Source organism: Cervus canadensis, chromosome 20 (assembly GCF_019320065.1).
Source record: "Cervus canadensis isolate Bull #8, Minnesota chromosome 20, ASM1932006v1, whole genome shotgun sequence".
Classification (NCBI taxonomy): Eukaryota; Metazoa; Chordata; class Mammalia; order Artiodactyla; family Cervidae; genus Cervus; species Cervus canadensis.
The window spans coordinates 38,529,640-38,553,232 of record NC_057405.1 but is presented as its reverse complement, the minus strand read 5'-3'; the positions used below and the strand labels follow the sequence as shown (position 1 = coordinate 38,553,232).

Here is a 23,593-nt window from a genome sequence, read left to right as displayed (position 1 = left end):
CAATGAAGGCTACTATGAAGGCTAGTTCTACTATTTAAAAAGGCCTCCATGCCTAGTTGATGGTATAGTGGTGAACATAGCTGCCTTCCAAGCGGTAGACCTGGGTTCAATCCCCAGCCAATGCAGCAGGCTGGTCTTTGGGGCTTCCCAGGTGGTGCTAGTGGTAAAGAACCCACCTGCCAATGCAGGAGACTAAGAGACCTGGGTTCAATCCCTGGGTTGGGAAGATCCCCTGGAGAAGGGCATGGCAATCCACTCCAGTATTCTTGCCTGGAGAATCCCATGGACAGAGGAGCCTGGTGGGCTAAGGTCCTAGCTAAGGGCTAGGGTCGCAGAGTCTGACACAGCTGAAGGGACTTAGCACTCATGCATGCATGCACCAAGCCTAGTGCTAAAGAGCTGTGGGGTATCCTAAGTGCCTGAAGGCTGTCTGTGCCTTAGAGAGAAATGCAGATATTGAATAAGCTTCAGAAGTTCTATTCAATTCTGCTAACTTAAATAAGCTTAATAATGCTGTGGGCTGGGGGAGTTCAATATTAGTGAGTGAACAGTATGTAGTAAATAAAGTATTTTTAAACAGAAACACACATCAGACAAAGTTATATACTAACAAGTTGACAAAAAAGTATTGAGTCCAGAGGGTCAGAGGAGCCTCCCACTGAACACACATCAGACAAAGTTATATACTAACAAGTTGACAAAAAAGTATTGAGTCCAGAGGGTCAGAGGAGCCTCCCACTGTATTTCCACCAGAAGGAAGGATCCCTCATTGTAAAGCCCCTTTCCTTTCTCTCTTCAGAGCATTGTCCCCCTATGCTGCAAGCCCATGGATCTAGCCATTGGCCAGCAATGGAATTCATAAGAAACTGTCCCATAAATACACACATACCCTTTCATCTCCAGTATTCTGACAGCATAATTGATACCCTTTTCCTTGATTTAAACGTACACATAATTTTACCTCACATGTTCCGTTGGCATAGATTCCAGAGCCACCGAACCACTAGAGTGTATAAGGGTCGCTGTTTAATGATTTATCAATATTCAGGTCTATGAACCGGCAGACGATTCTGACGATTATTTACATGGACCTCGGTGATACCCAAAAGAAAAATGCTTTTATGTTTGTGGATTATTTCAATGAACTATAGAAAGTGGGTATCAAAAAAATGTATTTAAAAAAAAAAAAAAACAACTGAAGGCACCTCGGACCTGCTTCAGACATCACCGGGCGGAGCACGCGCCCTGAGCCCGGAGCGCGCGCCCCCGGCCCAATGCCCGAATCGGCCGGCAGGTGGCGCCCAGCGGTGGGCTGCACCCCCGCGCGGTCTGGGCCAGGTAGACTGGAAGGGGCGGAGGTAACCGGGAGCGGGCAGCGGAGGCCGCCCGGCGTCCCCCACCCGCTCCACGCCTCGCTCGCTACACGCGTGCGGGGAGAGGACGCGGCCAGCTGCCTTCCGAGCTCCTGCGCCGCCGCTGTTTCTCCGCCAGGCGCCGGGCGTCCCCGCCACTCTCAGTCCGAAGTCGGCCACCATGGAGGCGCAGGCTCAAGGTGAGTGGTCGCCGATCGCCCCGAGGGTCAGGCCCTGGGGCTCCCAAAGGCCCTTTCCCCGCAGCACCTAACTTTGCTCCCCGGCCGAGCGGATGGGTGACCTCAGCCCATGTGTCCACCACTCTACTCCTCCCCGCGCCTGCGGGACAATTCCTGCTCCCCCAAACTCAGGATGTGCTGTGGGCTGGGGACCAGTGGAGAGGACCCTCGACAGGAAACTAGCCCCGGGATTGCTCGACTTCTTTCCCGGCCAGTCGCGCTCACGCTTCCCACACCTCGCGGGCGCCCGCGGGACCTGTTGGGCAGGTCCGGAGAACCCCTTTCGTCCCCTTCTCCCCGCGGGGAGTAGGGAGGGGACGCGACGACTCCTGCGGTACACGGTGGGTTCGCGTCCTGCACCCCCCGAATCCCGGGCTGAGCGCAGCGCGCGCCGAGGGGCTGGCTCCGCGGAGACCCCGGGTCTCCCGGACACGCGAGGGGTTTGCGGCGCGGAGACCTGCCTTCTGAGGCGCCGGAGTGCGTTACCCGCCGGCTGATCTTCGCAGCTTGACGCGAGGGTCCTGGTTTCCTTCGATCGGGGGGCGACCTCTGTCTCCCTTGGCGCGCGGGGCCTTCGAGCTCCGCGGGTCGCTGGCTCCAGGAGCCCGAGAGGGCTTCGCCGAGGGCAGCCTGGTGTCTTGAGGTCGCCAGCAGAGAAGGGTTAGGGAATCCCGGTGGAATCGTGCCAGAATGGAAGTAAATGGAATGTGTAAAGAAGCAGAGATGGACGAATGTGGAGCAGGAGACTGGTGGGAAGTCTCTGACTCTGTAGAGTCTCTCTTGCGAGCAATGCAGAGAAGGAATGGATGAGGAGTTCAGCCTTTTTCAGGCTTTAGAACAATCATCACCACCTTTCTTCCACGAGAAATTCTATGTAGGCTTTTAAATCAAATAAGAGCCCCGTTTAAAGAATTTAAAAAAGGAAGAAGAGGTTCACGACCCTATGTGCTTAAGTGTCCTACATGAGAGAGACTTGGCAGATGCTGGGTCTGGAGTCACCCAACAGGTTTGGCTGCCAGGCTTACAATGGTCTGAACAGTACGAACCATTCTCATTCTTTCCATCAGCCAAGATTTTGTCCATAAAGCTGTTGCTTGCAGTATTTTTCTTCCACTATCTATCTAAATGGGAAAGGAGAATTCAACCAAGGGTGGGGAATTTTTGTATGTGTGCTCAGTCGTGTTGGACCCTTTGCAACCCCATGAACTGTAGCCCACCAAGCTCCACTGTCCATGCAATTTTCCAGGCAAGATACTGGAGTGGGTTGCCATGCCCTCTTCCAGGGGAAATTTCTCAACTCAGGGATCGACCCTTCATGTCTTGTGTCTCTTGTACTGGCTGGCAGATTCTTTATGCCTGTGCCTCCTGGGAAGCCCCTGGGGAGCTTCTTAGTTTAATTCAAAAGTTGAGATCAGGTCAGAGGCCTTCACTCCTAAACTGAAGCAGGTAGGAACAGCTGGAGCTTTCCAACCTGCTTTGCCAGTGAGAATCATTTGCAGTTTTAAATACAGGCCCTGGCCCATTCCAGATCCAGCAAACTGGAATCTCTGGGGCCTGGGCCTGGGTTTATTTGAAGGCTTCCCAAGTGAATCTGTTATTCAGTGAGGTTGGAGAGAAAAACTACAGCACGTAGGAAACATGCATCAGACTGGACCCACCAGTGTTATCCGTTTGCTTTACTTGTGAGATTTACTTAACAAACACTCCAGTGCTTTCCTTTGCCAAGCACTGTGCTAGGCGGAACAAACATGGCCTGGATCCCTGCTTTGTGACATTTATAGTGTAGGAAGAGACGGGCATTAATTTGAGAGTTATTTGATAACTAAATGGAAAAATTGCAACCATCTAACTGATAAGAAGAGGACCACAGTGTCGTGAGAGCCTGAAGGAGGCTCCCAGCCTAGTCAAGTAGTGAAGTGAAGTCGCTCAGTCGTGTCCAACTCTCTGCAACCCCATGGACTGTAGCCTACCAGGCTCCTCCGTCCATGGGTTTTCCCAGGCAAGAATCCTGGAGTGGGTTGCCAGTGAGGGCCTGAAGAAAGCTCTCAGCCTAGCAGGTGACAGTCAACCCAGCAGAGTTTGCTCACTGCGTCCCTGTTTCTACTCTTTGTGCTTTACATGGGTTGACTCACTGCTTCATAGCAGTTCCATGAGCTAGGTAGTGTGGTCCTTCCCATTCTCCAGAAAGGAAACAAGCCAGACATGTAAATCCCTTGTGACACCAAGTATATAATATTGCAGAGTGGATGCTGTGAAGGCCCACTCCCCACGCAAAGCCTACCACTTTCAGAAGAGAACTAAAACTTAAGTCCCTACCTGCTCTTCCTCTCTTTGGCCCCCTCTGCCTCTTCTCCCCTTCATGGGAAGCCCTCCTAGGGAGACTGGATTAGGGTAAAGGTCAGCCAGGGGGACAAAAGTAAATAGAGTTAAGAGATACTTGGGAAGAAAAAAATGGTAACTTGGATTGGCTGTGAAGGATGGCGGTGTCAAGGATGACTTTCAACTTTATAGTTTTACAATCAGGTGGATGATATTTGCCCCTTAAATTCTCATCTTCCCAGTACATTTTCAGACTTTTTTTTTTTTTTTTTTTGGTCAGTTAAGAAGCAGACATATTCTTTAAGACATATTCTTTAAGAATGAAACGTTTGACAAAATGTTCATGGTTTATATTAAAGAGATCTTCTTTCCATTTGGTGCATTTCTCTGGCTAAATAATTGCCTCTCAGATTCTAAGGGAGTCCTGTAGTTTCCTAAACGCAAGCTGCTATCCTCAGCACTGTTTGTTTTAGAATTATCTAGAGTGGGGATGGCTTATCTTTCTGCCCCTTGATCTAGAGAAAAGCAAACATGAATGAGGTTAAGTGGTCAGTGCTATTGAGATGTCCTCAGGTATTTTATAGTACCTCTTCCTGGAGGAGGGGATGGCAACCCACTCCAGTATTCTTGCCTGGTGAATCCCACGGACAGAGGAGCCTGGGGGTTCCAGTCCATGGGGTTACAGAGTCAGACAGGACTGAAGTGACTCAGCATGCACTTTATAGTACAGATGCTATGGACTTCGTTTGCACACAAATCTCCATAAATGCAGTAGTGGGTCTTAGAAGTAAAATGCTGCTGTTAGGTTCTTTGACTTTGTAGAAGAACAGATTACTTCCAACAAAACAGGAAGACATTCTGGGAAGTTGGCAGAAGGAAAAACATAGAAGTGGGGCTAGGAACAATTCCATGAGGCAAGGCTGGAGAACTGTGTGCAGTGAGAGGCCCACAAGAGGCTAGTGTTGCCAGTTGTTTTGCTGGTACTAGAGAATTTTGCTTTAATAAAATTGATATATTAGAGAGAGAATTTATTTTGGAATGTAGCACTTTTCTGAAACATATGGCAGCCCTTTAAAGAAGGTTCCTGATCTTTTCATATTTCATTATGAAATGAAATATTTCATATTTCATTATCTTTTTGCCTTTCATATTTCATTACTCTAGAAATTAACTTTTTGTTTTTTCCAATGTCTTGAATGTTAAAAGGAAAAAATTTCGCTTAATACTTGCATGTATTCAGAATAATAATTGTATTAGTGTCCTATGATTGCTGTAACAAATTATTACAAATATAGTGGCTTAAAACAACAGAAATGTATTCTCTCACAGTTCTGGAGGCTTGAAGTCCAAAATTACCATCGCTGGACCAGAATTAGGGTGTCAGCAATGCTTCGATCTTTCTGGATGCTCTCAGAAATACTTTTTCCTCGCCTCCTCCAGCCACTGGCCGCATCTCTTCAGTCTCTGCCCTTGTGGTCCCGTCGCCTTCTCTTCTATCAGATCTCCCTCTGTTACTCTTATAAGAATATTTGTGATATTTCATTTAGAGCTCACCTGGAGAGTCTAAGATAACCTTCCCATCCCAAGATTCTTTTCCCATTAAAGGTAATATTTACAGGCCCCAGGGACCAGGACCTGATATCTTTGGGGGCCAATATTCAGCCAATTACAGTAACTATTTTTTATATTCAGACATTCTATTCAGGAGAATTCTCAGAAGTCCATGAATGACTTCAAGTAATATATGTCAGATTAAGCCTGTTTGCAGATTCCATTAAAGTGAAATGTCATGTTTATCTTACGTTCCTCTTTGCTCACAGGGCATTTGTTTGGACTCATCTTGTTCCAGGAAGAAGTCAGGGCACTTTATACAGACAAATGAAACACAGGAAGATAATGTAAGTTAGATGAAAGAAAACAAACAGATAAGAGCAGAAAATACAGCGAAGAATGAGCTCTAGAAAAAATGAATACAGTTATATCCTTTTTATTAATATTCCATGCAAACAAATTCTTGCTTTGTAAGCAAAGCATATTATTGTTTTTTGACAAAACAGTAAAATAATCCCTTCTCTCTCAAAGAGCAAGAGGTTAACTTAAGTCTCTTATATTGTAGGGATCAGATTACGCAAAGAAAAAGAAATCTGTTTCCCACATTTCAGGCTGTATAATCGTAAACCTCAAACTATGGAAGCTAGGTATTATACCTTTTGATTTATGACTTTGATTTATGACTATGATTATGACTTTGATTTATGACTTTAAAAAATATTATAAAGAGTATTCTTACTGTCTTCAAAGCTACTTTCTACTGTTTTACTTTCCCTCTAAATACAAATTTTAAAGTAGGTAGTGATGTGTATATAAGATAAAGTCAACCATTTGTAACAAATCATATACTGTTAGGCTTCCCTGATGGCTCAGTGGTAAAGAATCCACCTACCAGTGTAGGAGACACAGGTTTGATCCCTGGACTGGAAAGATACCCTGGAGAGGGAGATGGCAACCCACTCCCGTATGCTTGCCCGGGAAATCCCATGGACAGAGGAGCCTGGCAGACTACTGGTTCATCGGGTCACAAAAGAATCAGACACAGCTTGGTGATTAAACAGCAGCATGTACTGTTGTTGCAATTAAATTTTTTATAAAATGGAGTCACATGAAACATAGATATTATGTTGTTGTCATTGTTGTTCAGTTGCTAAGCTGTGTCCAACTCTTTGTGACCGCATGGACTGCATGCAGCATGCCAGGTTCCTCTGCCCTCCACTATCTCTAGGAGTTGGCTCAAATTTATGTCCATTGAGATGGTGATGCTATCTAACCATCTCATCCTCTGCCACCTCCCTCTCCTTTTGCCTTCAGTCTTTCCTAGCATGAGGGTCTTTTCCAAGGAGTCGACTCTTCGTATCAGGTGACCAAAGTATTGGAGCTTCACCTTCAGCATCAGTCCTTCCAATGAATATTCAGGAGTGATTTCCTTTAGGATTGACTGGTTTGATCTCCTTGCAGTCCAAGGGACTCTCAAGACTTCTCTCCAGTACTACAGTTCAAAAGCATCAACTCTTTAGTGCTCAGCCTTCTTTATGGTCTAGCTTTATGGTTTTTATGGTCTAACTCTCATATCCATACATGACTGCTGAGAAAACCATAGCTTTGACTATATGGACTTTTGTCAGCAACGTGCTTCTTAACATGCTGTCTAGGTTTGTCATAGCTTTCCTTCCAAGGAGCAAACTTATTTTAATTTCATGGCTGCAGTCATTGTCTGCAGTGATTTTGGAGTCCAAGAAAATAAAATCTGTCACTGTTTCCACTTTTTCCCCATCTATTTGCCGTGAAGTGTTGGGACTGGAAACCATGTGTCTTTAATGTTGAGTTTAAAGTCAGCTTTTTCACTCTCTTCTTTCACCCTCATCAAGAGGCTCTTTATTTCCTGTTCACTTTCTACCATTAGAGTTGGTATCATCTGCATATCTGGACATTTCTCACGGCAGTCTTGATTCCAGCTTGTGATTCATCCAGCTCAGCATACTAGAAGCTATTTTGAATTGCATTCCCTAATATATGCCTTGTTTTCTTAATACTTTTTGACAGGCAGAATTTGAGAAGTTGCTTCAAAAAACTTAGAAGTAAATGAGTCCATTTTTCTGGTCAATCAGAAGATTCGGTACTTGGTGTTAATATGTTGTCTCATGTATTCTTCACAACACAACCTTTGAACTAAATCTGCATTTTTATACTATGGAACTGAGACTGAGCAGTCTCGCTTACTTCCTCTAATTTACCAGCCAGTGTGTATGCTGAGTGGCTCAGTCATATCCGACTCTTTGCAACACCATGGACCATAGCCTGCCATGCTCCTCTGGGCATGAGATTTCCCAGGCAAGAATACTGGAGTGGGTTGCCATTTCCTTCTCCAGGGGATCTTCCCCAGCCAGGGATCAAACTCTTGTCTACTACATTACAAGCAGATTCTTTATCCTCTGAGCCACCAGCGAAGCCTAGGGAAATAAGTAAATAATAAATAAGTACTTTGGCAACTATCCTTTAAAATGTGTAAATCATCTATACTTAAAAACTGGCAATTGGAGAAAAGAGGGTGGCAGCCCCAGTTACCAGTCTGGCGTCGCTCTCCACATATGCGAATGTTCGTCATTGCTGCAGTTCTGGAATGTCCCCAGCAACACTGTGAAGCCATCTCCTAAACTGAGTCAGGATGCAGTTAAGAGGACATGAAGGATGACCCTAAACTGTGGATTTCCAAGCCTGTCATTCTATTTGTCATTGAATGTTTGTGCAATGAAGTGTAATTTCTTTAAAATCTATGCATTAAATTAAGAATCATTATTAATGCACCAGAGAAGGCAGCAGAACATTTTAATGAATTTGAGTTGGCTAAAAGCAAGCTTTGGGTCCTCAAGGAAAGATGAATTTTAAATAGTTTCTCACAGTGTGAGTCGTTTATAAATGTTGCATTTTGATGCAGAGCATGTGAAAGTCCCAGAATAAAACCACAAATCTCCAAGAATACCCCTTTATTGCCAACCTATTACTTCTTCCTCAGAAGACAAAAATCCGATGCTTGGCTATTTGTGCTGTAGCCAAATGATGTACCACGTACCAAAAACGTGTGTATATATATGTTACATCTCTAGAGTTATATCTAGTTATTTGCACCTTACACAAACATTTTCTCTGACGTATATCTAAAACGCAGAATCCACCAAGCCCTTGGAAACTGCAAAATGCAATTTTCTTATAATTAGACACTTCTTTTGTCAATCAATAGCAAGAGCAGCTTGTCAAGGATCCTGGAAACAGAACTGATTCATTCAGAAGAAAATGATAACTACGGGGACAATGAGAGGGGAGTCTCTTCAGATTTCTCGATTTCAGAGTCTCTGGCTGTTGGATATTTATTTGTTTGTTTTCCTGTGATTTCTGCCCCCTGTATTTGAATGAACTGAGAGTAGCGATAATGAGAACAGTAAATAATCTATAAATATTGCCAACATTTGGGATTTCAGAATTCATGTAGGATTCATTTCTACCTGAAGACATCATGGAAAGATGGTTCCCTTACTCAAGAGTCGAGACAAGTCAGGAGGAAATTGAAGTCTTTGATCCTCATTGTTCCTCTTTTGATACTCCAGGATCCATCTTCTTGCTTTCTGCAAAGTTTATTTCAAATGATGGAAAGGTTCTTATGAGCACTCACCCATTTCTCCTATTTTACAAATTCCATGAAGGACATTACTGACAAGGAAAATGTCTGCTTATTGTGGACTTACTGTGTGCCAGACCTGGTTCCAATTGTTTATGAGATGTTCCTCCAGGTTCCCAGAGCCCCCCTCAATGACTCTATACCTGAAAGAAGGAAGCTTATTCTGAGGATTAGGGCTTGTATTTGTCACTGTGACCATTAAGAGAATGTATAGAGGTAAGAACACACATGCAGAACTTTTTGGAAGTATGATCTTGCTATTTTGGGAGGGGGTATCCACCAGCCAGAAAGCAGCTGGTTGCTCCATGGCAGTGCTCAACGCATGTGCCTTATGGAGTCTCTTGCACGCAGGAGAAGGGCTGAGCAGAGACCTTGGCCTCTCCTTTCCAGAAATGATTTTGGTGTCTGAGAGAGAAAGGCCCTTGTACTTACAAACAGAAAATCTGATACATTTGAAAAGCAAATCTTGTATTGGAAGAAAAAAGTGGGTTGAGTACCAGTAAAAAACAGAGGGAAAACACACATCTAAAAGTCGATTCATATATATACTTGAAAAGAATTGGAATCACAGTATTACCTACCCCCCAATGACTTAAATTCTTTTTTTTACATTTAAAAATATATTTTACTTTTGAATTGGAGGATAATTGCTTTACAATGTTGTGCTGGTTTCTGCTGTATGACTATGCAAATAAGTCATAATCATGTATATATCCCCTCCTTTGTGAGCCTGCCTCCCCCCTCCCATCCCACTCGACTTAAATTCTTTGATTATGTATGTTATGGGGTTGCTGACTTCCTTCATTAAGAGAATTGGGCAAATAATAGTGGTATTAGCACTAACATTTCCCCTGCTGTGTCCAATAATCTGTTCTCTATGTCTGTGTCTCTACTGCTGCCCTACAAATAGGTTCATCAGTATCATTTTTCTAGATTCTATATATATGTGTTAATATATGATATTTTTTTTTTCTGACTTACTTCACTCTGTATCACAGGCTCTAGGTTCATCCACCTCACTGGAACTGACTCAGATTTGTTCCTTTTTATGGCTGAGTAATATTGCATTGCATATATGTTCCTAACTTTTTTATCTGTTCATCTGTCGATGGACATCTAGGTTATTCTATGTCCTGGTTATTGTAAATAATGCTGCATGAACATTGGGGTGCATGTGTCTTTTAGAATTGTGGTTTTCCCAGGGTTTGTGCCCAGTAGTGGGGTTTCTGGGTCATATGGTAGTTTTATTCCTAATATTTTTTTAAAGAAATCTCCATACTGTTCTCCATAATGAGTGTATCAATTTACATTCCCACCAACACTGCAGGATGTGGAGAAAAGGGAGCGATCTCCACATCCTCTCCAGCATTTATTGTTTGTAGATTTTTTTGATCATGGCCATTCTGACTGTTTGTAGTTTTGGTTGTAGTTCTGATTTTTGTAGTTCTGTAGTTCTGATTTGTAGTTCTCATTGTAGTTTTGATTTTCATTTCTCTAATAATAAGCAATGTTGAGCATTTTTTCCAGTGTTTATTAGCCATCTATATGTCTTCTTTGGAGAAATATCTCTTTAGGTCTTCCACCAACTGTTTGATTTTCTTGTTTGTTTTTCTGATATTGAGCTGCATGAACTGTTTTATTTTGGAGATTAATCCTTTGTCAGTTGCTTCGTTTGCAGTTGCTTTCTCCCATTCTGAGGGTTGTCTTTTCACTTTGTTTATGGTTTCCTTTGCTGTGCAAAAGCTTTTAAGTTTAATTAGGTCTCATTTGTTTATTTATTTTTTTTTCATTTATTTCCATTACTGTAGGAGGTGGGTCATAGAGGATCTTGCTGTGATTTATGTAAAAGAGTGTTTTGCCTATGTTTTCCTGTAAGAGTTTTATAGTTTCTGGTCTTACATTTAGGTCCTTAATCAACTTTGAGTTTATCTTTGTGTATGGTGTTAGGAAGTGTTCTAATTTCATTCTTTTACACATAGCTGTCCAGTTTCCCCAGCACTACTTATTGAAGAGACCATGTTTTCTTCACAGTATATTCTTGCCTCTTTTGTCAAAGATGAGGTGCGCATAGGTGCATGGGTGTATCTCTGGGCTTTCTATCTTGCTCCATTGGTCTATATTTCTGTTTTTGTGCCGGTACCATACTGTCTTGATGACCTACCAGCATCACTTGGCTCAGTTACTCAGTCCCTCCTCCCTGGATCTCTTTGTTGTCTTGGTATCCAAAGAATAGCCAGGAGAGATAAGAAAGCCTTCCTCAGCGATCAATGCAAAGGAATAGAGGAAAACAACAGAATGGGAAAGACTAGAGATCTCTTCAAGAAAATTAGAGATACCAAGGGAACATTTCATGCAAAGATGGGCTCAATAAAGGACAGAAATGGTATGGACCTAATAGAAGCAGAAGATATTAAGAAGAGATGGCAAGAATACAGAGAAGAACTGTACAAAAAAGATCTTCATGACCCAGATAATCACGATGGTGTGATCACTCACCTAGAGCCAGACATCCTGGAATGTGAAGTCAAATGGGCCTTAGAAAGCATCACTACGAACAAAGCTAGTGGAGGTGATGGAATTCCAGTTGAGCTATTTCAAATCCTGAAAGATGATGCTGTGAAAGTGGTGCACTCAATATGCATGCAAATTTGGAAAACTCAGCAGTGGTCACAGGACTGGAGAAGGTCAGTTTTCATTCCAATCCCTAAGAAAGGCAATGCCAAAGAATGCTCAAACTACTGCACAATTGCACTCATCTCACATGCTAGTAAAGTAATGATCAAAATTCTTCAAGCCAGGCTTCAGCAATAAGTGAACTGTGAACTTCCAGATGTTCAAGCTGGTTTTAGAAAAGGCAGAGGAACCAGAGATCAAATTGCCAACATCTGCTGGATCATCGAAAAAGCAAGAGAGTTCCAGAAAAACATCTATTTCTGCTTTATTGACTACGCCAAAGCCTTCGATTGTGTGGATCACAATAAACTGTGAAAATTCTGAAAGAGATGGGAATACCAGATGGGAATGCCAGGCCACCTGACCTGCCTCTTGAGGAACCTGTAAGCAGGTCAGGAAGCAACATTTAGAACTGTACATGGAACAACAGACTGGTTCCAAATAGGAAAAGGAGTACGTCAAGGCTGTATATTGTCACCCTGCTTATTTAACTTATATGCAGAGTACATCATGAGAAATGCTGGGCTGGAAGAAGCACAAGCTGGAATCAGGATTGCCAGGAGAAATATCAATAACCTCAGATATGCAGATGACACCACCCTTATGGCAGAAAGTGAAGAAGAACTAGAGAGCCTCTTGATGAAAGTGAAAGAGGAGAGTGAAAAAGTTGGCTTAAAACTCAACATTCAGAAAACTAAGATCATGGCATCTGGTCCCATCACTTCATGGGAAATATATGGGGAAACAGTGGAAACAGTGGCTGACTTTATTTTCTTGGGCTCCAAAATCACTGAGGATGGTGACTGCAGCCATGAAATTAAAAGACGCTTACTCCTTGGAAGGAAAGTTATGACCAACCTAGAGAGCATATTAAAAAGCAGAGACATTACTTTGCCAACAAAGGTCCATCAAGTCAAGGCTATGGTTTTTCCAGTGGTCCTGTATGGATGTGAGAGTTGGACTATGAAGAAAGTTGAGCGCCGAAAATTTGATGCTTTTGAACTATGGTGTTGGAGAAGACTCTTGAGAGTCCCTTGGACTGCAAGGAGATCCAACCAGTCCATCCTAAAGGAGATCAGTCCTGAGTTTTCATTGGAAGGACGGATGCTGAAGCTGAAACTCCAGTACTTTGGCCACCTCATACGAAGAGTTGACTCATAGGAAAAGACCCTGATGCTGGGAGGGATTGGGGGCAGGAGAAGGGGACGACAGAGGATGAGATGGCTGGATGGCATCACCGACTCGATGGACATGAGTTTGAGTAAACTCTGGGAGTTGGTGATGGACAGGGAGGCCTGGCGTGCTGCGATTCACGGGGTCGCAAAGAATCGGACACGACTAAGCGACTGAACTGAAGGGCTTTTCCCCCACTCCTTCTTCACAAGTCCTGCCTCAGTCTCCCTTCTTTATCTGCACTCATTCTCTTGGTGAGCTTTTCATACTTTTAAATTGTATCCATAAACTAACAACTCCCACATCTGTTTCCTAGCCTGGACCTGGCCCCTCACCTTCAGCCTGTCTCTACATGAATGTCTAATAAGCATCTTAAACTTAATGTGTCTGACACTGAATTTCTGATCTTCTTTCTTGGAAATAACCCTAGAATCCCAGTATCTCCCAAGGTTATCCCCATCTCAGCTAACAACACCATTTCAAACACAGTAGCCCCAAACCTAACCCTTGGAAAGCTTTTGTTTTGGGGCCCCCCCACCCCATCATATCCCATTTCCAGTCTGTCACGCTAGCTCTACTTTTAAAATATGAAAATATGTGTGTTAGTGCTTAGTCGTTCCCAACTCTATGCAACCCCATGCACTGTAGCCCACCAGGTTCCTCTGTCCATGGGATTTCCCAGGCAAAAATACTGGAGTGGGTTGCCATTTCCTTTTCCAGGTTGGGGGGGGCGGTCTTCCCAACCTAGGGATCGAACCCAGGTCTCCTGTGTTGCAGGCAGAACCTTTACCATCTGAGCTACCAGAGAATCCCCCTTTCAAAATATACCTAGAGTCAAATGACTTGCACCCTCTCTGCACCTCCCAGACGGTGATCTGGGCCACCATCATCTCTCACTGACTCTCTGCTGGAGTCTCCTAGCTGGTCTCCCTGCTTTGGCCCTGGCTTGTCTTCAGGCTGTTCCCCCACATAGTGCTGAGAGTGACCCTCTCAAAACATGTGGCGTCAGGCCACTCGTCCCTTCAGGACTCGGCAGTCAGCTCTCCTTTCACTCAGGATAAAGGGCGGGGTCCTTGCTGTGGCCACGAGGCTGCTCCATGATCAATCCCCCTTCTTCCTCATTTCCTGCCTGACCTCATCTCCTAATGGACTCCCTCAAGTTCCCCTGGCTGCCTCTTCACAGCCTTTCAACTCACTGAGCCTTCTGCCTCAGAAACTCTCCCTCGGCTGCCTCCCTGGCTCGTGTCCTCATCCTCATTTCCAGTCGGGGTCACCCTTCGTCCTGGCAGCCGGGCCCTGTTGTGAGGAGACAGTTCTCCGTCGGTCTCTTGAGGTTCTGCACGGCTGATCTTGTGAGCAGAGGCATTCACAGCTAATTCTCCCTAGACTGTCTTTTCTGGGAGGTTTTGCAAAGCAGGCAGCCTTGGAAGACAGAGACCGCCTCCCTTGGGGATAGATAGGTTTACCGTCCGAGATAATAAAGATCAGGACTCCAGCGAGACCCAACGTCTGCGGATCTGTATAAGATCAGAGCATCCTAATCTCGGTGTTGCTCTCGGAAACTCATCCCACTGTGTAATCAGACAACACCTGGCCCTCAGCGTGTCACCCTGCCGGAATTAGGGCTCAGGGAACTGGTGCAGTGATGTTACCATGGCTACTGCTATCACTGTGAGTAATAAATTCTCTCTGTTCTGTGACCCAGGAGTCGGGTGTTTTCTGCCAGCATCTCTGAAGCTGGCAGGCTAATTTGTTTGTTCGCCAAGTGGGGCAAAATCCAACCCTTCACAATTCTTGACACCCGTCCTGAGCCATTAACTTCAGACGGCCCCGTTTTAGCCTTCATCTATCTGAACCTTGTCCACAGTGAGCAGTCTGTAGGCCCACCTAGAACCCGTGTCTCTTCTTCTAGGCTGTCCTCTGGGCTCCAGAATGCTCTGCGTGAACAGCCCTCAGTGGGCTGCCAGGCTTGCGTGTCCCTTTGCGGGTGGACCCTGCTGCCAGTGTGAACAGTCTTCATCCTGAGCTATGACAGAGCTGACTGTTCTTAGAGGTGGCAGTGGTGTACGGGCAATGTACTGCTTGTCAAAGTGTGATCCCTTGACCAGCCTCATTAACTTCAGCTGGGAACTTGTTAGAAATGCGTATCCTTAAAGCCCCACTCTGGGCTTCCAAGGTGGTGCTAGTGGTAAAGAACCTGCCTGCCAATGTAGAGACATAACAGATGAGAGTTCAGTCCCTGGGTTGGGAAGATCCCCTGGAGGAGGGCGTAGCAATCCACTCCAGTGTTCTTGCCTGGAGAATCTAATGGATGGAGGATCTTGGCGGTCTACAGTCCATGTGGTCACAAAGAGTCAGAAACGACTGAAGCTACTTAGCATGCATGCACGCAGCCCCATTCTAGACCTACTGAAGCAGAGACTTTGGAGACGAGCCGTCTCTGTCTCCAGTGCCCTTCCAATGATTCCAATGCACACTCTGCTTGAAACGTGATATAAACTCACCAGGCTAGGCTTCTGCATGAACGTGTATGGGTCCCCCAACTTGTGCTCATGGTGGACGGACCCCAGGGTGACCCCAGTGAGGAATTTCTGGTTGGCTTACCCCTGTGTGATCCCTCCACCTGGATCTCAGGTCTGTTTGCTCACCTCTTACTCGAGAGGTTGGGTCAAATGTCCTTTGAGCTCCTGACTAGCTTGTTCTTGAAAGGCTCCTTCAAATTCTTTATCACATGTTGCTTTTTAAAAATAAAAGTATGTGTGCATGTATGTACAGGACGTCCAGGTAGCGCTAGCAGTAAAGAACCCGCCTGTCAATGCAGGAGACATAAGAAACTCAGGTTTGGTCCCTGGTTCGGGAAAACCCCTGGAGGAGAGCATGGCAACCCAGTCCAGTACTCTTGCCTGGAGAATCCCATGGATAGAGGAGCCTGGCAGGCTGCAGTCCACAGGATTGCAAAGATTTGGGCATGATTGAAGTGACTTTTAACATTCGTGCGTGTGTGTGTGTGTGTGTGTGTGTGTGTGTATAAAGCCCCTCTTCCTATATATATATACAAAGCTATAAAGCAGCAATAATGGAACTATGCTTGTTTCCATTTCTATGTGGAAAGCTGCTGCTGCTGAGTCGCTTCAGTCATGTCCGACTCTGTGCGACCCCATAGACGGCAGCCCACCAGGCTCCCCCATCCCTGGGATTCTCTAGGCAAGAACACTGGAGTGGGTTGACATTTCCTTCTCCAATGCATGACAGTGAAAAGGGAAAGTGACGTTGCTCAGTTGTATCCAACTCCTAGCGACCCCATGGACCAGGCTCCTCCATCCATGGGATTTTCCAGGCAAGAGTACTGGAGTGGGGTGCCATTGCCTTCTCCGAAGTTTGCAGCCAAATTAGATATTTTCTTTTCCTAACGTAACTCCTAAAATTTAAGTCTGGATGCTGGTCCTTCACATTTAGAGAATGACTGTACACCCACATAAGCTGTTTCTCCAGGCTGAGGATATGAGTGCGTCATGTGGGGAGAAGTCAGGAAGAAATAGAAGAAAAAAAGAAAGAGGTTCTGGCATATAAAGGGACTCCAGCCTAGTGGTGGGAGCACAGATGTTGTCTCATAGAATTGAATTCATGAACTGAATTGAGTTCAGTTACTTTTTGGATGTGTGACTTTTAACTTAAATCTCAGTTTTCTCATCTGAAAAATGGTGAGTGTGGTGGGTTTGGTGATGACTGAGACGATGCCCATGAGGCGCCTTAGGACAGTGCTTGGGTACTATTCCAGTAATGAAAAGGAAAGGTGAGATTTATTTATTAAATCAAAGTCCTTTCTTATGAGCTTACCACCCTATTTTTGGTCATAGCAGTTAGGTGTCAAGCTACTATCTTTAATACATTCTTTTATCAGAAAATTCTTTGGATTTTGTACACCACCTACCATGTGATTAAAAATAGCTCTCTGGAGCTAAGGAAAGATGAGTAGGTTGAAGATAGAAATAAATATATAAGTTGCTGGAATTTGGACATCTGGCCCGCATGCAGAGTTCTTTTCTGGAGTGTAAAATTTACCTAGTAAAGCACACTGCAATTTTGCTAACAAGAGGGTATTTTAAATGATTGCTCCTTTGGTCCTTCTTGGATCAAAACTTAGAGATAGGCAGACATACAAAGCCATGTTCATCATTTGGACACATTTTGAGGATGTGAGTGCTCAGTTGCTTAGTCATGTCCGACTCTTTGTGACCCCAGGGACCCGCCAGGCTCCTCTGTCCATGGGATTTCCCAGGCAAGAATACTGGAGTGGGTTGCCATTTCCCACTCTAGGGGATCTTCCTGACCCAGGGATTAAACCAGCGTCTCTTGCGTCTCCTGCATTGACAGTGGATTCTTTACCACTAGCGCTGCTTGGGAAGCCACTTTGAGGATGAATGAGTTAAATTCTTTGCTTCCATTTCCACTGCTTCCCTCATAATAATTTCATAGGTCATCGGAGGCGGGGGAGTCCTGGCAGTGCTTGTCTTTTCAGGTGGCAGGTCTTATTTCCGGTCTCTTGTGGTTTGGATGTTGATTATTACAGTGCAGCCTTGCTGAAGCAACGCGGAGACCATGGAGCAAGGTGTGTGTTCTGGGCGGCAGGCCTCTGAAGATCCTGGTGTCTGTTGCTTAGCAGCACGCTTGAGATTTCCACGTTTTCTGAAAAGCTCCTAATGACAAATGTAGGTTTCTGCTCTTGCTATTCAGAGGTTTCAAAAAATAAGGCACAAATGAAAACTACACATATATATGTGTGTGTGTGTGTGTGTGTGTGTGTGCTGTGTTGTGCAAAGTCACTTCAGTCATGTCCGACTCTTTGCGACCCTATGGATTATAGCCCGCTAGGCTCCTCCGTGGGATTCTCCAGGCAAGAATACAGAAGTGGGTTGCCATGCCTCCTCCAGGGAGTCTTATATGTACATGCATATATATTTTATATATATACCCATCCCAATCTATTTCCTTTATTCTGCCTTCTTTTTCTTCATAGCACTATGGCATTTTATATTATGCACAACTGTTTGCCTCCATTTTCTCCCAACTATTATTTAAACTCCTTGAAGGCAAGGAACTCTGTCTTCTTTATTTTCATATCCCCAGTGTCTGGAACAATGACTGGTCCATGGAAAACACTCTGTAAATACTTGTGGAGGAGACAAAAATGAAGGAGTGGCTAGTACTGAGTGGATAACATCTTATCTAACCCCAGCGGGGTGTAATAGGAGATGAACATCTCAATTTTTATAAGAAATGGCTAGTTTTTAAAAACAATTTTATTGTAACTTCTCATCAAATCTTTCTAAATTAAAGAAGCGCTGGTAAGAGTGATGGGCTTCCCTGGGGGCTCCGCAGTAAAGAATCTGCCGGTAATGCAGGAGATGCATGCAGGAGGGTTCAATCCCTGAGTCAGAAAGATGCCCTGGAAGAGGACATGGCAACCCACTCTTAGTATTCTTGCCTGGAGAGTCCATGGACAGAGGAGCCTGGCGGGCTACAGTCCATAGGTTTGCAGAGAGTCAGACATGACTGAAGCAACTTAGCACACACACACAGTAAACGTGATAGTAAGAATTCTCAGTATTCTTTCATTGTCATGATTATCTCCAACATAAGTACCGAAGATGATATTAAGCTTAGGAGTTGAGGGATGTCAATATAATAATAGAAGCTGGGGTAGAACTACGTTGCTCCTCTTAAGAAAAGGAGAGTGAGAAGTCTCTGGAGAGGGTGAGCGGAAGATACAGGCAGTAGGGAAGGAAGGACCCACAAGAGTGAACCTTGGAGAGAGAAAAGGAAATACAGCGGGAGAGAAGAAGAGATGCCTGGAGGCTGAGGAGAGAAACTTAGGACAAGAGATGCTTCTAATGGCGCTCTCCCAGGAAATGCTATCAGTCACCTCCTAGTTTTCCCTGCGATATCTTGATTCAGTGAAGAATTTCTTTTTTAAAATAGGTTTTTTTTAAAAATAAATAAATAAATAAAATAAAATAGGGTTTTGTTGGTAAGACAGCTCAAAAGAAAAGAGGTCACTGGACACCTGATTTTTATTTGACAAGCAAAGAAATAGATACTAGGTTTCTCCCAGTCTCCATTAAGCCACTATTGAACAAATACGTCACAGACTTCAGGATGAGCTGTGCAGATGAACCATGTCCCCTGACCCCAGGTTTTCCTGGCTGTCCTGGTGCAGAGTTCAACAAGGCAGAGGAGGGACCAGAAAGAGAGACTGTAACCCACTCTCCTGAGGATGCTTTACCTGAGCAGCTGATTTTCATTGCAGTGGAAAACCCTGCATCAGCAATACTTGATCATGCTGTTTTACCTGGACAAATGAAAGTCTCATTCATAGAAATAAAAGCTACCAGAATTTGGTAGCATTTTCTCCTGTAATGTGCAGGTGGCCTGCTCTGCTTGCTGTTTTGTAGAGATTTATGAGAAGATATGTCGTTATTCTTACATCCACCTTTCTGCCTGTTGTAAGAAGTTACTGAATTAAACTTGAAAAGCACTTATTTCCTTCCCTGAATGAGCCACCTCTCCCAGGTCTTTGCTGATGGCCTGTGAGGGTTTGAAATATTGATGCATATGCATTCATTTTTCTCCCAACTTCACTGACCTTTCATTGGAGAGTATTTTTAGCTTTGTTGAGAATTTAGGGCAAATTCTGATTTCTGAGGGCATCTCTTACAGAAATCAGACTATGTGGGTATTCTTTCAGTTTCATAAAACTCAAGATGTATTCTGTAAAATGAGTATTTGACTCAGGATTAGCCTTTATACTAATGAAGTTGTACACTATGAAGTAAATTTAAAATAAGCTCCCAAGGAATTACTGTGTAATGTAAAAGCATTTTTTTTTTTGGCAAAATCTAATCGTAATACAAATAGATGTAATCATTTTGATAATCAAATGTTTTTGAGGCCCTGTGTAAATACTACTATTGTGCTGTTAAAATGTATCTGACTTCCTAGCAGATACAGTAAATGCTGCTGCTAACACATTAGCTTTTTGAATTGTGAGCTGTATTTATCCACACACCAGTGAAGAGCTCTCTTGACTGTACTGGATGGCATGCTCACCCCTGGACATTTTTCTGTCTCTCCATTTCCCAAGCCCACTTTCTAGTTTCCCATGTTTTGTCCACCTGGAATCCTGGTTCCTCTCATGTCGACTTGACAGATCCCATCCAACTGCTAATGAGCTTCTGGTTTTCTCTCTGGAGTTAATCCCGCTCTTTTGCCAACTTCCATGGCATTTTGAATCTGTTGTGTCCTTAAGGAACAGCATCATCACTGAGAGTTGGGAGAAGTTAATCAGTGATCATACAGTCTCCTCATTTTGTAGATGAAAACACTCCAAGATCTGGGGTGGTTTCTTTTACGTGGGGACACTGGAACCAAACATGGGTTTCCTTCCGGCTTCGTGGCCCTGTGATCCTGTCATGTGTGTGTGGCCTTCTCCCTTCTGAATCACATTGTGATTTGTTCTTGTGCCCTGTTGAAAAGACTATTTGGAAGTGTTTTTTTTTTTTTTCATTTAACAGTTAACATTTTATTCATTGCAATCAGATTCAGAAAATTTACATTCTTAAGTTCAGCTTGCAAATCTTATCCTATTTATAAAATGAGAAAATGCTAATAATTACTGTTAAAGGAACTTTGAATTGTATGATATTAAAATAGTATGATATTAACCAATATATACATTTAGCTGATATAGTCAATTTCATGTTTGAGTACTTCAGTTTTTCCAGTTGACTATCCTGCCCAATTACTTAAATCTTGTAAATCTAGAAATTAAATATATAAATACAGTAAATCTAAAATTCTCTTAAATGTCCTGATGTTACTTACAAATTTATTAAGATTTCTACTTTAAAATCACATTTAAATCAATGACCTAATTAAATGTTTAAAATTGTAATTATAAACCTGATAGTCTCTCAAAAGATGAAACTCAACCATAATAGGATATTCCAAATATTCAGATGCCTTCCCACAAGTTCGCCAGTCCTGTGGTCTTACTCATTTCTTCATGCGGTAATTACCTAAAATATCTATGTGTCAAGGCATTGTTCTAAACTCCAGAAAAACACAAGCAAACAAAAAGGAAATTTCTGCCCTCAGGAAATTTCTTCCTCCTATTTGAGGGAAGAAAGTGAAAATCGCTCAGTCATGTCCAACTCTTTGTGACCTCATGGACTTATACAGTTTATGGAATTCTCTAGGTCACAGTACTGGAGTGGGTAGCCTTTCCCTTCTCCAGGGGATCTTCCCAACCCAGGGATCGAATCCATGTCTCCCACATTGCAGGCGGATTCTTTATCAGCTGAGTCACAAAGGAAGCCCATTTGAGGGAAGAGGCAAATAGTGAACATGGGCTACCTCCTGGACTATATAGCCTGCCAGGCTCCTCTGTCCATGGAATTCTCTAGGCAAGAATACTAAAGTGGGTTGCAAGTCTCTTCTCCAGGGCATCTTCTATACCCAGGGATTGAACCCAGGTCTCCTGCGTTGCAGGCTGATTTTTTTACTGCTGCACCACCCGGGAAGTCCATATAAATAGTAAACAACATAAAATTAATTAAAGACATAGTATAATAGATATATTGGTCAATGTTAAAGAAAACAGTGAACAGTTGAAGGGGGTGGGTGGAGTGATGTTCATAGATGCATCTGCATCTTTGTGGGGTTGTACTCTGCACAGAGACTTTATCTGTTAACTGAGCTTACTTTCCAGGAGACAGAGTTGGCTTGCTGAGTACGTGTGAAGTTGCACAAGGACAAGAGATTTAGGTTGGGACATTGCCTACATTCTCACTGGTGACCCTGGTGAATACTCTGAACTACTGCGTCCACAATTCTGGGAGTTCTAGAAGGAAATCTGCAGCCCCCACTTGATTGGATTTTGCATTTCTTTGCCTCTTACAAAATATGAACATTCTTTCCACTCAACTGTAAAGGCCTCTGCTCTATCTCTGAAATCCTTTATATTCTTTGAACCACTCAGTCTTAACAGACACACCTGACTGCATTCTTGGCATCCTTCATGGTTCTCTCCTTCGTTTGGACACAACTTCCCAAGTCACTTTCCTGTTCAACTTTAGCTCTCCTGGCAACAGAGAACTTCAAGAAGAAAAACACTGGGCTTCGTTGCATGACTCTGTTTATCATCGTGTGCTGTGGGACACAGTAGATTACCCAAGAAAGCTCTCAGGACATGTTGCTTAAAGCAGTAAGTAACCGCTCCCTGGTGGTCTGTGATTAGGATTCAGAGCTCTCACTGCCGCAGCCCGGGTTTTCTTCCTGGTCAGGGATGCCTTTCTTCTTCCTCTCCACCTGCCACCTACCAACCTCCTCAGTGCAGCCATACCACCCCTTGGGCTTCCTGGTGGCTCAGATGGTAAAGAATTTGCCTGCAATGCAGGAGACGCAGGTTTGATCCCTGGGTCGGGAAGATCCCCTGGAGAAGGAAATGGCAACCCATTTCAATATTCTTGCCTGGAGAATCCCATGGACAGAGGAGCCTGGTGGGCTACAGTCCATGGGGTTGCAAAGAGTCCGACACGATTGAGCGATTAGCACAACAGCAACACTTAGTGTTGCTCAAAGAAAGACAGGGTCATCCCACTCAGCCTCCTGGTTAACGTCAGCTGCTCAGAGGCTGAACTCCTCAAGAGTGAATGTTGTTGTTCAGTCTCCAAGTCAGGTCCAACCCTTTGTGACCCCATGGACTGCACCACACCAGGCCTGCCTGTCTCTTACCATCTCCCGGAGTTTGCCCGAGTTCATGTCCATTAAATCCGTGACACCATCCAGAGGATACACCCCATCCTATGTCACCCTCTTCTTCTTTTGTCCTTTTGTTCAATCTTTCCCAGCATCAGGATCTTTTCCAGTGAGTCGGCTCTTTGCATCAGGTGGCCAAAGTACTGGAGCTTCAGCTTTAACATCAGTCCTTCCAATGAGTATTCAGGGCTAATTTCCTTTTAGGGTTGACTGGTTTTATGTCCTTGCTGTCCAAGGAACTCTCAAGAGTTCTCCAGCACCACAGTTCAAAAGCTTTCAATTCTTTGGCTCTCTGCCTTCTTTAATGGTCCAACTCTTACATCTATGTATGACTTACTGGAAAGACCATAGCCTTGACTATACGGACCTCTGTCGGCAAAGTGACATCTTTGCTTTTTAATACCCTATCTAGGTTTGTCATAGTTTTCCTTCCAAGAAGCAATCATCTTCTAATTTCATGGCTAAAGTCACCATCTGCAGTGATTTTACAGCCCAAGAAGAGGAAATCTGTCACTGCTTCCACCTTTTCCCCTCTTGTTTGCCATAAAGTGATGGAACTGGTTGCCATGATCTTATTTTTTTTTAATATTGAGTTTTAAGTCTGCTTTTTCACTCTTCTCTTTCACCCTCATCAGGAGGCTCTTTAGTTCCTCTTTGCTTTCTGCCATGACAGTGCTATCATCTGCATATCTGAGGTTATTGATAGATCTCCTTGCAGTCTGGATTCCAGCTTGTAACTCATCCAGTCCGGCATTTCACATGATGTGCTCTGCATATAAGTTAAATAAGCAGGG

The 23,593-nt window shown here is 43.9% G+C and overlaps 1 protein-coding gene across 4 annotated transcripts in view; it reads left to right on the top strand.

Annotated features, from left to right (window-relative positions):
* The first annotated feature begins 1,197 nt into the window (after positions 1-1,197).
* Positions 1,198-23,593, top strand: part of TPD52L1 (TPD52 like 1) — a 90,911-nt gene continuing 68,515 nt past the window's right edge. For 2 of the 4 annotated variants that reach the window (XM_043439653.1, XM_043439651.1), the window contains exon 1: positions 1,321-1,552. In XM_043439653.1, the coding sequence (XP_043295588.1) occupies positions 1,534-1,552 (19 nt within the window). In that variant the 5' untranslated portion in view covers positions 1,321-1,533. Of the gene's footprint in view, positions 1,553-23,593 lie in introns of all 4 variants that reach the window. The other 2 variants (XM_043439649.1, XM_043439650.1) reach the window with 2 other exon arrangements.